The 17,779-nt window shown below is 37.0% G+C and overlaps 1 protein-coding gene across 1 annotated transcript in view; it reads left to right on the top strand.

Moving 5' to 3' along the window:
• CNTN1 (contactin 1) overlaps window positions 1-17,779 on the top strand; it is a 214,117-nt gene that overhangs the window by 139,538 nt on the left and 56,800 nt on the right. Inside the window, exons 4-10 of the mRNA XM_053943219.1 lie at window positions 7,391-7,520; window positions 10,141-10,313; window positions 12,264-12,359; window positions 13,230-13,436; window positions 14,666-14,762; window positions 14,918-15,099; window positions 16,277-16,401. Coding sequence (XP_053799194.1) covers window positions 7,391-7,520; window positions 10,141-10,313; window positions 12,264-12,359; window positions 13,230-13,436; window positions 14,666-14,762; window positions 14,918-15,099; window positions 16,277-16,401 — 1,010 coding nt within the window. The remainder of the gene's footprint in view (window positions 1-7,390; window positions 7,521-10,140; window positions 10,314-12,263; window positions 12,360-13,229; window positions 13,437-14,665; window positions 14,763-14,917; window positions 15,100-16,276; window positions 16,402-17,779) is intronic.

Raw genomic sequence — 17,779 nt, 5'->3', positions numbered from 1 at the left:
ATATAATCAGAGGGTGTTGGTTTCTTCCAGTGTACTACTGCAAGGCTGAGTAGTGAACACGCTCTCTGCTCCTGGACCTGCTCTACTTCACATAAATCATTAAATAACCTTTTGAGTGGAGTGAAAATCTGCTTCTATCATCTGGAGTTTATGGTACCCATCTAGGTTATATAAATCTGGTGTTGCATTCTTTGCTCAGCCCCACCACTTGAGTCTTGCTGGAGGGTTTCTCATTTCAAATATGTTTGAGAGCTGCTGGCAGTTAGTCTTAATTGTCTTGGATGTATTTCTTGGCAATGAAAATGCCATTGTATCCAGAAAATATGTATCTACAGTAACCAAGATGAAGTATAACTGGTTGCTTGGAAGTGTTCTCAGTGTGGTTAAAAATTGAAACATAGTGAAGAGAAAGAAGGAGCACAGTAGAGTGATCAAGTCAAGTTCTAGGAGGTGTTCTTTCACACAGGATGTTATCGAGGGGAATGCTGGCAGTGTCAACAGTAATGGAGGATGTGTAAACTGGGGACAGTTTTTGAGTAAAGATCATGAGTTCTCATTAAAATAGCAAGACAGACCAACTTCCAGAGTGAAGAGGCAAGGTAACTGGAAGCAGATATTGAAAGCAGAGTATTTAAGAAGATTTTTAGCACCTTTCAGCAAAACAAACTTTCTCTGGAAGTATATTTGTCTCCTTTTGCCTTCTGCGGTGCTGGATCCACAGTTCTAGGTGATTCTACTCTGTAAATTGCCTTTGGCAAGCTTGTCTATGACTTTGTAGTCTAGGTTTTTTCAATTCATGCTTCCTAAACAGACCTACTGCCGTCGTGCCCACTCGGATTCCGCTTGAGTGGCCCGGCCGGGCGACACGACGACGGCAGAAGGCACTCCCTTTGGGTTCCCCGAAGGGCTTGCAAGGAGTGCCTCCAGAGGAGTGACGGGACGGCGAAACCACTGAGAAATGAGGCTGACTCTCCTGGGGGGCAAACGTCAGGTTTTATTGATAGCTCCAGGAGCTCCAACTGCACCTAACTCCAGCCGACCGATGAGAGCCTGGAGAGGGACTCTGCAGTGACTTATAAAGGGGGGAGTGGAAGGGGAGAACAACCAATAGGGTCAAACTAGGGAGTGCCTTTCGGGGAAACAGATAGGGATGACAACCTACTAGGGGAAAGTAGGGGAGGGTTCCCTGGTCCTGATCCAATCACTCGACGCCCCTGATGGAAGTTTCCAGGTGGTGGGAATGGGCTGCCGAGTGATTGACAGGGCACCAGGGAGGGGATGCAGGAATGACTCAACAGTTCTGCTGAGTCAAGGGGCAGTCTAAGGGAAGAGTGACAAGGGAGGAACCAAAGGGATATGGGGGAGCAACAGGGGCAAACCATCTTAACAACACGGGTAATAACAATAGTAAAAGCAAACACAATACAACACCTATTATTATATTAAATGCTCTGGACCCAGGAAAGTGATAGCTTGCAGATACATTGTTTTGAGATGTCTCACCCTATGGGTGTCCCCAAGTTCAAAGATATTGGCCAAAAAACCTGAAAATATGCAGAATTCATGTATTTGACTGAGCATTGAGAGCCTTCAGACTTTAACAGCTAGATGTATTTGGGAAACAGAGAGCTAGCAACCTGAAGCTGCACTGACTTGAGATGTTCAGAATTGGGCCTGAAGAGATGACAGGTGTTCTGAGACTCTAAAAACTGACGGGTTTTATTTGTTTTAAAATTGTTCTTCTTCTCACTGCAGGAAATTCTAAAAAAAAAATTTCCAAAGTGAAATACATTTTGTTTTTAGAATTTTAGAGTTTGCTTTGGAGCAAACACCTTGATTCTTTTAGCCAGTTCTGTTTTGTGGTAATTAAATGCAGAAATTGAGAACTGTTACATTGACTGACCATTTCTCATCAGTGGTGAATGTGCACTTACTTAACTGAAGGGAAGCAAAGATTTTATGAATTAGTGCATCAGAGGTATAGGCAGAGATCATCTTCTGCAATGAGACAGGAGCAGTATTTATTTTCCAGGTAAATTAGTGCTTGAAATGTAGTCTTGCAGATATAAACTGGTGAAAAAGCCATAAATAATTCGGTCTTCCACTTACTGATAGAACAGACAGTTGTTACAAGAGTTGATTTTCAGAGTGCACTTTGAGTAGTGCAAGGCAAATGAGAGCAGAAAATCACTCCTCAGGGAACATGTCAGTGCTTGTCAGTCCACTGCCAAAAAAGTTATTTCATGCCTATTACTAGTAATATTTGACTCTTCTTCACTTCCCCCTGACATTTCTCCAATGCACTTCCAAGTTGCCTTTGACCCCCCTTTAGATTCATGTCCTGTTGCTAAGTCTGAATTTCAAACTTTTCTGTCATCCTCTACTTCCCATGTAAATCAGTGAACTCAAGTGTGTCTTCAGTTGGGATACTAATCTATCACCAAAAGAATTAAGACTGTTCTTCAGCTATATCTTTTTTTGTTCTTCCAAAAGACTAATCAAAATCTGCAAAGACCCTGTATTTTATTGTGCTTAATAAATAGTAGATTACAGTTGGCTATGAAAGGAATCAATAGTGAAATGTCCCTCTGATAATATGTTTCTCATAAAATGTTCTACTTTTTACCTTGGGATTTGATAGTGCAGAGCTAGACAGTGTCTGAGTTTGGGTCAGATAATGACTTAGAAGGCAGCTTGTCACTCTAGTAAACTATTCTGAATTGTGCAAAATGAGGCAATAGTCCAGGGGTAAAAATATCAAAACCCTTCTGCTTTTTAGGTAATCAAATTTCCAAAAATCACTAGGAACTGAAATTTCAGAGAAGGCAGGGAAAGCAAGAAAGCCAGTAAAATGCAGAGGCTCTCAGTGCAAGACAGTTGTTTTGAGGAGTACATGGGGGATGCTCTTAGACAGCATGCTGAATTTCTGAGTGTGTTGCTGATATTTTATATGCACCAGGAAGGCTTGTGTGGGGAGATTGTGCAGAACAATTACTGCACTTTAGCTTCATCCCTAATTTGCTGGTCACTGGCTTTCCCATGGGGTCAACATGTTAGGCTCTTCAGTCACTTCTGAACTAACACTTAGATTTTTAAGGAAGAACCACCTAAAGATTTAAATATTGAATAGGCAAAAGGAAATATATTTAAAATATAATAATTAGTATTGGCTGACATTCCTCTTGGCGGTATGGAAAGACAAGAAAACTGTACCCTGTTAGGCACAAGTGGAGAAACTTGCTCTGCCAGGGGCTGGAGCTTTTCATACTTGAAACTTACTGTAAAGGAGAAACTATGTCATTAACTGTGGGGCTCTTCAATATCCTCACTGGTACATAGAAAATAGAAGTAATTCTCCTGCTCCTTTGGGTCCAGAAAAATAGAGGCAGCCTTCTCAAAGACAGTCTTAATCTTTCATATAATATGAAGTTGGAGTGCTGGAGTGGTTACCTTTTCTGTTTGAGTGCTGACTGGCTCTTGGAAAATGATTTGCCTTTAGCATCTTGATGACTTATACTAATGATGTACCCCTCTCTTGTCCATCATGGTGATGCTACGTTATGATTTTTTTCAACATGAACACATTACTGCTTCAGCACATAAGCTTCCCATGAATTCCAAGTACAACTTTTCCCACATGTTTTAGAAAAGTAAAAAAAAAAAAAAAAATGATCAAGCCCTCAAACTTTAAATTATTCATGCTTGGGCATTTTCCAGAACAGTAGGTTCAAAAAGGCATTTCTGAACTGGGAGCTAGAATCTACATTATTTAAAGCTTTTTATCACAACATATTACTCACATTTTCTAAAAAGAGATAATGATTTTCTTCCGAAAAAAAAGAAGTGGATGAATATACTTAATGCCTGTTTACCTTGTCTGTCTTGTCCCTGCTTGGTTCTTAGAAGACCATTTCAGGCTACTGCTGAGTGTCTGACATTTGTAAATAAATAATCATAATATGTTTGGTGATCACAGTGCTCAGAAATGTGGAAGTGTCATTTTGTGTTCCTGCATGCCTGATAGAGATACTTTGGCTCATTCCCAAACCATCTTGTTTTTAAGCATGAGCTTCTCAGACCTGGGTGGGTCCTCATTTCTCTGACATATTGAAAACAGTACAGGATCTGCTTCTAAATATCAAATTCTGGTCTTGCAAGGCTAATGCAGAGCCTGACAACTTAGTTAAACTGATAATGAATGACTCCAAGGCTCTTACGTGCAGCATCCTTTAGCACTCAAGGTTAATCTAGCCATGCACCATGTCAACAAATCTTTGTCCCTGTCTCATGTTAAAATATGTAACTGGATACAACACTTTCAGGTAGATCAATACTCACACCCAACGACTGTCTCGGGCAGCCACTTTTGGCAATGTTAAGTGCCAGGGAAATAGATAGGTCTACAGGAAACAGAAAGAGAAGGAGAAGACTCATTAGAAAATGTCACTTGGAGAATGAATGATACGACCACCTTCCAGAGGGAAAGATTCTAATACAGGATCCGTAATCTCATCAGTTGAGGAAAGATTTTCTTGGCCTTTGCATAGACTTCGTAATACATTTAGCAATATTGAAAGGTCTGAGTCTTGTTTTCAGAATTCACTGAAGAATGCCTTTAATAGTCAGGTGATAGCTTCTGCTCCAATTTAAAATAGAAATCACAAGAAATTTACCCAAAACATAGGGCACTGTTTGAGAGGTCAGGTAATCCATCCTCTTGTCTAAAGCAGGACCCAAACATAGGAAATGTGCTCTTCATTCCATCCTCAGTTTTCCAAATATATCCATTTTCTTCTTCTTTCTCTACTTCTCTTTTTCATGTAGGCACAACTTCAGTGAGCTGATGCTTTTACTTGTACTCTTAGTCTTCCATTTGTCACTCTGCAAACTTTGTCACACAGTCGTGGTACTTCACTTAAAGTGGGAACATTTCTTGCAGATCTTTTCACAACCCCTTTATCTTTTCTCCCATGTGCTGTTTCATGCGACTGGTCCACGCATGGTCTTGTGGCTGAGAATGAAAAGTTTATTGTTTGCCATACCTGAAGTTCAGTGTGCACATCTTATTCTGTGCAGACAGACACCTGAAACCAGATTCATGATAGATTGCAGCAGAAGTGCCTTTATAAAGCACATTTGATAGGTGTGAGAAGCAGGCATTAACTCAGTATAATTAATAGTGCTTTCAGCATTAAAAATGCATGCCATGAAATGCCTAAGTCTTCCTTAACATCATTTGAGTCCTAAAGTGAAGAGTCAGCTGCATATGATATGGCTGATTGCTGCTGGAGACTGTTGTTATTCTGTACTCATATTTAAGAACTGCAGAGAACATGCCATCAGGTTTCTGGCTTAGTCATTCCAGTCTCTGAGCAAGTACGTGAATCTTGCCTTTTCAGTCTGAAATTAGTTCTTCTTTTGGTCTAGCAATATGTAGATTTTTATACTGTGTTGTGCTTTAAAATATGAACAAAAGCAAACCGTTGTTCAAAAGCTCTGCCTTTCTAGCTGCTCTTCTTTGCTTTTTTTAAAGAATTCTTGTTACATTAATTAGTTTTAAAAATTAATTTGCCTGACCATGTATTTCACATCATAAAAGTATCTTCTGTACCTACTCCTGTCCTCAAGGGAAATGGTGACTTTTTAACCCCAGATTTGAAGTCGAAAGGGAACTTGCTTTTTATCTGCAAACAGTCTTCTAGTGCTGAAATCCAGTGTCCATCTATGAATAGGGACTTTAGAAACAATAAAAAATATATCTGCAGAAAGAGTGTTTTATGTATATGTGGTATTTTTACACTGGTATAATTCACATTCCTTAGGTATATAGAGAGACTCTTCTTTTACAGGATTCCTAAAAACTGTCTAATTTAGTCTAAAATGTTTCAGGACCAAACACAGGACTTTTAACGGCATGAGTACAAAGTCATCTTTTGATTTAAGAACATTCATCTTTTACATTGCCAGTTTATTTACTGATCTGAGAAGATTTTTTAAATTGCAAGACATGTAGCAAATTTTCACAGACAGCACAGATACTACTGCAAAATGTTAGGATTTTTCCATCCTTAACCATTGCTTTTGAAAATCATTTCCATCCTTAACCATCGCTTTTGAATTAAATTATTATGCCATCTCATAATAATGAGAATAGATCTTATTCATTAGAGCTGTGTTTGTTTGTTGTGTTTCCCTTGTATTACAAGGTTCTTGCAGTCATTTTACAAGTCTCTGGCATCTCTAGGATTTGAAGCAAGGCTCTGAACTTGAATGGAAAGTGAATCTTTTAGTGAATCATGTTTTCCTTTGTTCTCCCATGAATTTTCTTACAAGTGCCCATACTGTTTATTTGGTCTCAGTAGAGACCTGTGAGAATTAGACAATTGTGTTGTCTCAAAATTTTATCTATATGGAGCATTCACAGCCTCCTCACAGAGTCATTCTATACCTAGAATGCATATTTGACATTTTCACATGAAAAAAACCCTGTTACATCCTGGATTTACTGAGAAGAATTTTCCCAATACATTGCACCTTTGCTCTTAGTCTTGCTTCTTGCCCCAAAGAGCAACCTTCTATGCTTGGAGGAGATAAAGGAGAAGGGAGTGCAGCAGACGTGGGCAGACCCTACCAACTTTACAACAGCATCCACAAATGAAGGATAAAGATTAAAAAATACAGTTTGTGTTCAAACCTATTTTACATGTATTTACCTTTAAGTGCTTGACTTTCCAAAATGAAATTATTTTCAGTGTTGGACCTTTTAAAAATTGTATATTAGAGTGTAGAAACTAATACATACCTCAGCTTCAAAGGAAGGACAGGTGTGATCTGGAAACAATGTAGTTTTTGGCTTTGGTACTCAACATAAGGGTTTTTTGGTCGGATGTCGTAAAGATTGTTTCTAAGTACATAAAATCATTGGAGATGATTAGGCTATAAGATCAGGAATAACTGTGGGTAGTTGTTTTGGATGTAGACCTTTTTGATCAGAATTTGTTGGTCTTTGTGAAGTAAGTTGGTCTCACTGTATTTCTAAGGGACATGTCTTCAGTTCCTAATTATCTCCACATCTGGCCTAAACAGTGACAAATAATTAATTTCATCAGAGAAGGCACAAGGTAGTATTAGAAGAAATAATACTATATAATAATAATAACACTCACAAAGTGTGAGTTACTTTGGTTCTCAGAAGGCAGGAGTCAGTGAATGACAGACAGCACTTCTGTTACCTGTACTGCTCCAGTTTTGCTGAAGAACACAGAATTTAACTTCGGGTGACTCATTATTTTACCTTCACATTTTGATTCTTGAATGTATGATTCAAATTCGTCTTCAGTTTGACTGCTAGTTAAAAAGTGATTAATTTGAAACTCTATTCTGTTTTCAGAGGAAGGAAACAAAGGTTATGGACCCGTTTTTGAGGAGCAACCTATTGATACTATCTATCCAGAAGAATCTTCAGATGGACAAGTTTCAATGAACTGCAGAGCTCGAGCAGTTCCTTTTCCAACTTACAGGTAATATCTCCTATTTTGATTTTCAAATCTTGCGTGTTTTATTCAGCATCTATTTCAGATTGTTTTTGACTGTCATAAAAGGTTGGAGCAAAGTCTTCAAGGTGGGAAAAAATGCAGAGATATCCAATTTTTGAGTAAGACTCAACCTTGATTCGATTTGCCAAAATGTCTAATCAGCATTAAAACCAGTATATTGTGTTAAATATTTTCAGATTTTGAAAGAAATACTGATCCATATGTAAATTAAAAAAAAAAAAAAGTGACCTTTAAAAAAAATTGAGAGACTATCTTTCCAGCTTGGGCCGAGGTTGGTGGACATTTGAGTCTTTAGATTTTTTTGATTCAGAATGGCTTTTTTTATTCTATTTTGCTTTGAAAGGAGAAGTACTGATTGTTGAACCTGGATATTCTACATCCTTTGTTCGTTTTGCATCCTCTTTGTTGCAGGGCAGTGATCAAGAATGTGTCAGCTATGCTACTGAAGACGTGAAGAACTTCATTCTGAAAAAACATTTCAGCTAGTTTTAATACGGATTCCCACCTGACTTCTTTCACAATAATTATATTATTGTAGAAAGCAATGTTTTGTCGTGCATTCATATGAGTGTGTCAGCCATCATCTGCTCATAGTGTGAAGAGAAATGTACTTAAGATTATCAGTATTAAGACTGTGACTAAATTACAAGCTGATCAGGCAGAAAACTGCTGTCATTGTACTAAAGCCAGACACAATATCTTGCCAGCAAAAGAGATCCATTTCAGTAAATTAGCCTATGACCTTCCCCCAGTACTCACTTATGTGTATTCCCAGACTGGTTTCTAGAACAGAAAAACCAATCAAATCTGCTAGCTATTATTTTAAATCTGTTACAGTGTTGTGGTGAACTCAGGTATTCCTCCATCAAAACAGCTTACTTCATCTTCATTGCCAGTTTTAAAAATATGCTAACAGGTTATCTACCTGTACAGAACCACCATTTGAATATGACATTTTGTTGCACTTACTTCCTCTTGCCATGCTTGGAAAGTGTGGAGAGATTACATATGCTAAGATCTGATACCCTTTGCTGTACTTGCCCATCTCTTCCAGATGGTCCAGAAACTTCCCCCAACCCTGTCTGCAAGACAGTAAACACACCATTTATAGATTATTACAGGTTCTAAATAAATTTTGGCATTCTTCTTTATCTATTGTGGGCTGTGCAAAATCTGAACTAGCAAAAACGCTCTCAAAGAATTGTATTGCACCTCCAGAACTTCTCTGTCTAGGAGCAAATCTGACAATTAGCACTGATAGGTGATGAGATGATGATTGCAGTACAGAATAAGGCCACTTTTCTTATTTCCTGACACATTATTTTTAGTATACCTCAATATGTTATCTTCATCTCAGCCCTCTACCAGTTATTGAGTCAAAATTCTTCTATCTCAGAGGTAAATAAGTCCTTCCTGCCATTTTCATCGCAGGATGAGCTGTCCTCAGGACATTTTGTACCTAGGTATTTCTGAACAGAGGATATATTTATTTTTCTAACGCTGACACATTGTATATCTCACAGGACTGAAGTGATACCTCTAGAACTCCATAAAATGAAAATGCTATTTGCTGCATCTTTAAAATTCTTCTATTTCATTAGATTTTTAAATTTTTTTTTTGTTTCATTCTATGACAATATCAAGTTCCACTTCCAGATGGGAACTCTGCATATTTTGGTGCATCTTCAATAGTGACTGAACAGGTGGTGTGTGTATTATCATTGTCAAATACTAATGGCTATCTTACCTTAGGAAAAAAGAAAATATTTATGCAGAAATAATTTTATGATCTTTAAATGTAATGAAGTTGCACCTTTGCTATTTGTGCGAAGGAACCAGGCAGTTCCTTTCTAAGGTAACAGGCTCCCTCTTGTGGACACAGTGATAGACACAAATATAAATCATGAGTACTGATACCCACTCCGTGTTTTTTAACGTTTCTTAAAATAAGTAGAAATCGGTCAGAACTGGGCTGCCAGTTTCTGTCTTAATCCCTCAAGTAAAAATTGTGGTAATTCAGTGAATTGGATGTGGGATTTTACCATAACTAAGGGAAGAGTGTCCAGCAATTTACTAAAGCAATAGTAAGTACGTCTTTTATGAAGGATGCAACAGTTTTTGCACTAACTTTACTGGCACGTTATGTTTCATGAAGCATTTTCATTATCTGCAGCAAGTTTAAAAAAATCTCTCATTACCCCATACTTTAAAAGTGTAGAGGGAGTATATTGTTATCCAGTCTGGCCTTAGATATTTATTTGAGATATGTTTAAAATCCATGTGTTTGGTGACTAGCTAGCTCATTCACAGCCAGCTCAAGCATTTCTTACTGCTTAGCCAGCAACTATGTTTTAACAAACTATGTCACGTCTCTAAGAATGAAGAAGTGACACTGTTACGTTTAAAAGACTTCTGGAGTTCAAATCTGTGCCTCTTTTTGAAGGAAAACTTAAAACTTGTATAGAAGTATATTAATAACTTCCTGCATAGTTTGTCAGAATCTATGAGTTATTTTTCTCATCATTTTTCTTACCAGGTTTGCTTTTTGGGGGCAATCTTACATCTTGCTTTTCTTTTTTAATAGATGGAAACTCAACAACTGGGATATTGATTTGACAAAGGAGCGCTACAGTATGGTGGGAGGCAGACTTGTTATCAACAATCCAGAGAAATCAAGGGATGCTGGAAAATATGTCTGTGTAGTGTCGAATGTCTTTGGAACTGTCAGAAGCAGTGAAGCCACTCTGAGTTTTGGATGTAAGCCATTGTTTATGTCAGAATATAGAAAAATTATGGTTAGCTATGAATGCCCAATGTTTTACACTGCAGTGTATTCTGCTAACATGTGCTGTATCTACACTGCTCTGTAAAAACAGTATCTTAAGTGCCGTAGTCTGCAGAGATCGACACAAAATAAGTTTATAAGCATTTTATATTCTTTAGCATTCAGCTGACACAGCATAACAGCCTTCCCAGTGAGTTATTGTTAAATTATTAATTGAAGAGACTCATGGAGCCAGATCTGGAGATAATAATGCCCAGACTCTTTTAAAATCATGGTAGGACTCGAGGGGAAATAGTCACAGAAGAAAGACTCGAGTGAGGGCATATGGTGATGAGGTGCAGTGCAAGCACAACTGCAGGAGGAAGGCGCAGCACTTGCTAGTAAAATATGCCCCGGCTCCTAGGCTACAGTGAAAAAACCCTGCTGGGGGAAATTTCTGTCAACTTCTGACAGCCATGAGCTAGTCTTGTGAAGACATGTACATGTATGGACCTGCATATCACCAAATACATGAATTGTAAAAAATTGGTGTACAAAATGAAGACTAATGTAAAATTTTATGGACTTAAGATAGTGTTTGGGATTTTGGTTTTTTTTTCCCTCAAGTTGCCTTTTCCCCCGATATATTTTATCATCAGAGGGCAAAGAAAGGAATCCTAAAAAAAAGGAATCTACTCTAACTGGGGTCCATTCACAAAGCCCTAGGTGCCCTGACACTAAGTGTTTGATGCCCCTCTTGTCTTTAACCAGCTTCCATAAGTAGAATTCACTCCTTCCTGTAGAAGATCAGACATCAGCTTTCTGATAGTACTTGTGAGATTGTGGGAATAAAAATATTAGGGAAAGTCAGAAGCTATAATGAGCTAATGGGTCATACCATCGTTGATACAGTCTTAGTCTGTATTTACCCAGTGTATCTTCTAGAAAAAAAAAAGTTGAAGGCCAGGTTGTTACTTCCTTTTAATGGAGAAAACATCAACTTTCCATTTATGGGATATTTATTTATACATAAAGCAATCTCCAGTCAGTCCTGAATAATCAATAGGATAAAAAAAAAAAACCTCAATCAAGCTAATAGATCAAAAAAAATGGAACCAAAACAGTCTGAGATATGTTTTCTGCCTACCAGATCATTGGCTGCATGAGCTGAATGTTGATAGTATACTGAAAAATTATGCTGAACAGAACCCTAATATACAGTGTTTTAATATGTAAACTAAAATAGGGTAAAGAGGTAAGGAATAGTGAAAAGATAGCTGGAAACTGATAAATATCCGTTTAAAAACCCCTGCTTTTATTCTTTATTATACTGTTGTATTTATTCCTTTATCCTTTTTAATCATCACCTATAAAAATTATTTCTACAATCATTGTTTCTAAAGAACTGAATAGAGTTGCTAAAATTAATATAAAAAATGTCTGATCTTTAGTGTTTTTTTCTCTTTTGCTTATGCATAAACTGATAGAAAAATATCAACAACCATGTAGAAAAGTTCAAAAGTCTTGACCAGGTGTAATTTTGTTTTGCTGTCAAATTTACTGAAACTGTGGAACAAAACCCACATCACATTCTTTCATATACTTCATCAATTAGTTTGTGTGAGAATACTGTACATAATTTTTAGATCCAGTGCCTTAACACTCATTAAAATATTTTAACCTAACTACTCTTAGAGATAAAGTCTACTTCACTTTTTTCTTTCCCTTGGCATTTACAATTACGATGACAAAAATAACAAAACAAAAAATTCATTTGGTAATGACAAATAAGCAAAACTGGCATTAGGGGTTAACAAGTTTCCAACTGCCATGTATTGATGTATTTCTATACTAATTGCTACAGGACAGAAACTAATTATAATAGTAAAAAGTTACTGTAGTTAAAATCCCTATTCTCCTCCCCTTGCTTTTTTAAAAACTAGATCTGGATCCCTTTCCACCTGAGGAACGTTATGAGGTTAAAGTGCGGGAAGGTGTTGGAGCAGTGCTTCTTTGTGAGCCCCCTTACCACTACCCAGGTAATTCAGCTAAAAGTGCTTCATTTTCAGTGTCTTAAGAGTAAAAGATGAATTAATATTTGTTTTTGCAAGTTTCCTTTATATTTACTTAAACAGTAACTTTTGTGCAGCTTGAGAATCACCATTTAGGTTAGGTTTCTGTTTTGAATGTTTTGTCGTTGACCATATGTTGACCGTTCATTCCACCTAGTAAAGTCACCTCAACTACTATGATCATGCGCTTGTGTTAAAATCATGGAACAACAGAAGCGCCCCCAGAGGGTCAGAGATGAGGTTATTTATTCTCTGGAAGGGACTTTTTCTCATCATTAGCTACTGAAGATCTCTACAGGGATTATACCCATAATCTCAAGCATCTGGAGTTCCATCATGAGGGATGAAATTGGCTGTTAGCATCTCTTCTACCCTGTAAAATGGAATAATGATTTAGTTTTCTTGCTCAGTTCAAGCATTGCAAGGAACTGAAGAATGGAGACATGTTACTAGTTAGAAGTCTTAAGGTTTTGTCTAAATCGCAAGACTGGTGAGAAGTTCCCAGCTTCTCTGTTGCATAAGGTCAAGACCCAGCTGCCTCTCTCATCCCATCCCACTAAGTTCCTGTGGGATGGTTGTGCCCAGGGCAAGGTGTGCACAGTGTAGCCAGGTCTCCAGTAACCTGCACTGACAGCAGCAGTGCCCCAGTGTTCAGTGTAGACAGGAATGAGCTGGCTGCTGAGACATGTATAAATCTCTCTCACATAGCTGCCTCTCAAAAAAAAAAAATCTATAACCTAGAAATTAGAGTCAAGTCATTCGTATGCAGACAGTATCCTGTGGTTTAAATAGCTGATAGTGTTGGGTTTTAATATTGACTAAAATATTTTCCTCCAGATGACCTCAGTTATCGCTGGCTTCTAAATGAGTTCCCAGTGTTCATTGCTTTGGACAAACGACGATTTGTGTCACAGACAAATGGCAATCTCTACATTGCAAATGTGGAAGCATCAGATAAGGGCAATTATTCATGTTTTGTGTCCAGCCCTTCGATAACAAAGAGTGTATTCAGTAAATTTATTCCACTTATTCCGCAATCTGATCGTAAGTATTTATTGGAAATGCTATGCACAGCATTTTAATTATATTAATTATATATGTTTGTATTATAATTTTGCTAATTCATAACTATTTTCATTTCTGTAAGGAGAATTATATGGCAAAGTTATAATGGCTACTGCTCAATGTTACGTGGTGTTTCAGAGCAGAGGTGCAAATCATTCCCATCCATCATGAAATCTTTGTGAAAGAAATCTCCATTGATTAATTCACAAATTTAGTTTCAAATAATTGAGAACAGAGTTCTTATCCCCAGAATCCCCATTTCTTTTATGTGATAAGCCCCTGATCCCAAAATCTTCAGTATTTTGGCATTGGTTCAAAGGAGTAGGACTGTAAAGTAGAAACTTCATGTAAATGTTGATGAACAGCTTCAGGATTTACTTTTTTTCCTTCAGAAAATCCCCTATGAAAGAGGAAAATCCTTTTCCCCTGATGAAATTTCCTATCCAATGGTGGCCTGAGGGCTTTGTGTCTCATGGTCAGTCTCCTAAGACACCTCTGTGGCTTTGTGTTACTGGATTATTTGCCACCATTTCTTCAGGAGAACTGCGTGTTTTCCAAATAGGAACCAAAGTTCCTTTTGACACTTCAGAGTGTCCATCACTAGATCGTCATAAACTGATCATCAATTTTTCAGTGACCCTTTTATCTGTACAATTTTCCATATTACTGATTTAATTAGTATCAAATTAGCGATCTTTGACCAAATATTCCAGTATTCACACTGCCATCTTCATATAGAACTGCAAGAGGGTTTCTATGGGGATTGCTAGTAGGGAGATTTGTTTACATTTACATCTCTGTAAGCTCATTAAACTGTAGATGTGCTTGCTTCCTTCATACCCTTACTGAGGTAAAATTGAGCTTAAATTCAAAATAATTCAAAATTCTCTATCCAGTAAAAAACTTGTGGGAAGCAGACTCAGGTTTTTGTCTACCCACACACAGAGTACATAATCATGCTTCAAATTCTGTAAAAAATGTTAGGATTTGTCATCCAGAGAAAGATAAGTAGTTGCTGAGTAAAACCATTATGCCTTAGTAGTAAAAGTTCAGTGCTTAGTCAGACTTTACAAATTGACAGGCTGTTTATTTAGTGTAAAGAAGAATTTTGTCTGGAATTTAAGAAAAGTTTTATTGAACTGTGAAAATTTTAATAGCTGTATAACTTTCTGACATGCCTTTTCTGAGAATCTTTTTTTTCATATTAGGAGCAAAAGTGTATCCTGCTGATATCAAGGTGAAGTTCAAGGACACGTATGCTCTCCTGGGACAAAACGTGACACTGGAGTGTTTTGCTCTTGGAAAGTAAGTGTGTTTTAAAGTTACTGTACAGCACAAATTGCTTTCATATTTCATGGAATGAAAGTACATATTTCATGATCAAATGCTCTTTTTGTAGTCTGCAATTTAAGCGCCAGTTCTTGAACACGCTCATTTGTACTTTACTGTACCTTTTCAAGTCCGGTTCCTGAACTCAGATGGAGTAAATACCTTGAACCCTTGCCAGCCTCTGCTGAGATAAGCATGTCTGGTGCAGTTCTTAAGATCTTCAATATTCAGTATGAAGATGAAGGACTTTATGAGTGTGAAGCTGAAAACTATAAAGGAAAAGATAAACACCAAGCAAGAGTTTATGTACAAGGTAGGAAGAACAATTTTATTCTTGATGATCTGTGTTGCTTTTACTTAGGTTGGAAGTGTCTGTGTTTTCACAGTTGTCTGTGTTGATTCATACCGTTATCCTCACACACTGTTGTTCAAGTTAATAGAGCAGCATCAAAATTCTTGCATTAAATGTCAGGCATGGTATTTATGTATTAATTGAAAGACTACACAATTTGTCTGGTTAGATAGCTGGTATATACATTTTGACAGTTCTGTGTTTATATACATATGCATAATGTACATTAAATCAGTTTACAGTACTCAAAGTGAAAGAACTTCCGAGAAGAAAAAGAGACCATTAGGTTTGTTAGGATTTTTTGTTTCCTCCTATTGTTTGTGTTTTCTGTCTTAGCTCTCTGTATATTAGCTATGCACAGTTCTTTTTTCCTCCACCCTCTGTTTCTTCCCTTTATGCATTTGGTTAAATTAGATAACCAAAAATTGTATCTTACTGCTCATAGTGAAATCATCCAAAGTAACTTGGCTTCTTGTCTGAGGTTTATGCCACAAATCCATGACATGAAAATGTCACATGTAACATCTGAACCACCCTCAGAAGATTTATGTCTCTTTCACTGTCTGTACAGAAGATTTTCTGATTTAAGAACCTCAGTTAAGTACTAGAACTTCATTAGATCAAACTCAGAATTAGTGTGGGAAGGTTATTACTGCTTATAATAACTAAAGCTAATAAATTGGTTTGTTTGCTTAGCAAAAGCAAATATGCTGGACCATTTTCAATATTAATTTCTTACGTATACTGTTTGGACCAAGAGCATAATTTCTTGGAGATCTTTTCAGTACGTCCAGAGTTTTGCACAATCTCATGTCATTTAACTATTATTTTCACAGTGCTTCTGAGTAATTTCAACGCTGAATAATCTACAGATCAATTTAAGTGGTGATATCTTGCTTCTGTCTTTCAGGAACCATTATTTCAATTCCATATTTTCTTCTCATAAAAAATAGTTTGAAGCTTTTTTGAATCTATATTGTAAGACAAAAACTTTTTTGTGCATTGCTGGTGCATTATCATCTTTACTTTGAGTGGCCTGTTTAAGTATCATGGAAAAAGCAGTGGAATTAATACAACATAATGCTAATTAAATATGTATGTGCTATATTTACAATGCATCATGTATTTTATTCTGCAGCTGCTCCTGAGTGGGTAGAACATATCAATGACACAGAAAGGGATATAGGCAGTGACCTGTACTGGCCTTGTATAGCTACGGGCAAGCCTATTCCAACAATTAGGTGGCTGAAGAATGGTGCCTCGGTGAGTGTATTGCTGTAGGTAACACAGGCTTGAGTGGTTAGCTCATGGAAACAGTATTTTTAAGTCAGCTTTATTAAAAGGTTAAAAGAAAATTAATTATAATGATCCAAATATTTGCTGGTGCCACTTGCATGAGGCATTAAAATCTATTTTTAAAAGTTTCATCTCAATCTTCTCTTATTTCTTCAGGCTATTTAGTATTCAGCTTTGAATTATGAACTTAACTTTTGACCATATGTTTAGGAGGTAGATACCCCTTTTTCTCCAGACCTGTTTAAGTAAATGCTCTTCACTCTGGTTAAAAAATATCAGCTTTTCTTTAAAATTAATCCTTTTTGCCACATTAAACATGAATGTGTCTTTAAAAATATAAGACAAAATAGTCAGTGGAGATATGACAGTAAAGATTATTTTTTAAAGAATCAGTGGTCTTTCTATATCCTGTATTTTTTTACATTTTTTCTAGACACAAAGTGTTGCAAATGTTTAGGTGATGTTTAAAAGAAGTTTAAAGAAGTACGGTTTGATAATTTAATTCTATTACATTGGATATTTGGTTTAAACTAAGTAGATTTTCTCTCCTAGTATCCTGGAATCACAGAATGGTTTGTGTTGGAAGGTGCCTTAAAGATTGTTTAGTTCCAACCCCCTAGTCATGGGCAAGGGCACCTTTCACTAGCCCTAGTTGCTCAGAACTCCATCCAGCCTGTCCTTGAACAATTCTAGGGATGGGACATCCACAGCTTCTCTGGGAAAAACCCGTTCAGGCATTTCAACAGTGTATGCAAAGTCTAGTGCTTACACTACATGAAAAGCCATTAAAAACAAGAGAATACGAGGGCACAATGCAGCTCGGTGTCTGCTGAGCTGTAGTGACTCTTATCTTGTCAAACAAACAAAAAAGACAATGAGGCAGCTTGGTTTTTGACTGTGTATCTTAAAAAAAATGTATGATATTGGAGGGACAACAGGGATATCACTATCTGCTATATGAAGGTGGCTTAAACCAGGAAAAACAATGCTTTTGTCTAGCTTTGATAGTTAGTGCCAACAAATAATTTAACAAGTGAGTTCCTTGCTGGTCACCACTGAACTTGGCTTTCACTAACAAAATCTGCATACTGGACTGCAGAACACATTGTGTGATTCTCCAGTAGTACACCGGAAGATTATGCTGTGTGTTACTATATGATAAGATGATTTCCAAATGGAAAAAAGCAGAAATACGTTAATTGCCTTGAAAATATAATTTGTTTCTAAATCAGATAACTTGTAATTAGGCCTTCCGTTTAGAGCACAACAAAGATTCCTTGTATAAAATCTGATTAAAACATTTTCACATAAAGTAGTCAGAAAATATGTTTCTTTTAATCTGTTC

The sequence above is a fragment of the Vidua chalybeata genome, chromosome 5 (assembly GCF_026979565.1).
Source record: "Vidua chalybeata isolate OUT-0048 chromosome 5, bVidCha1 merged haplotype, whole genome shotgun sequence".
NCBI lineage: Eukaryota > Metazoa > Chordata > Aves > Passeriformes > Viduidae > Vidua > Vidua chalybeata.
This window is presented reverse-complemented; position numbering and strand designations above follow the sequence as displayed.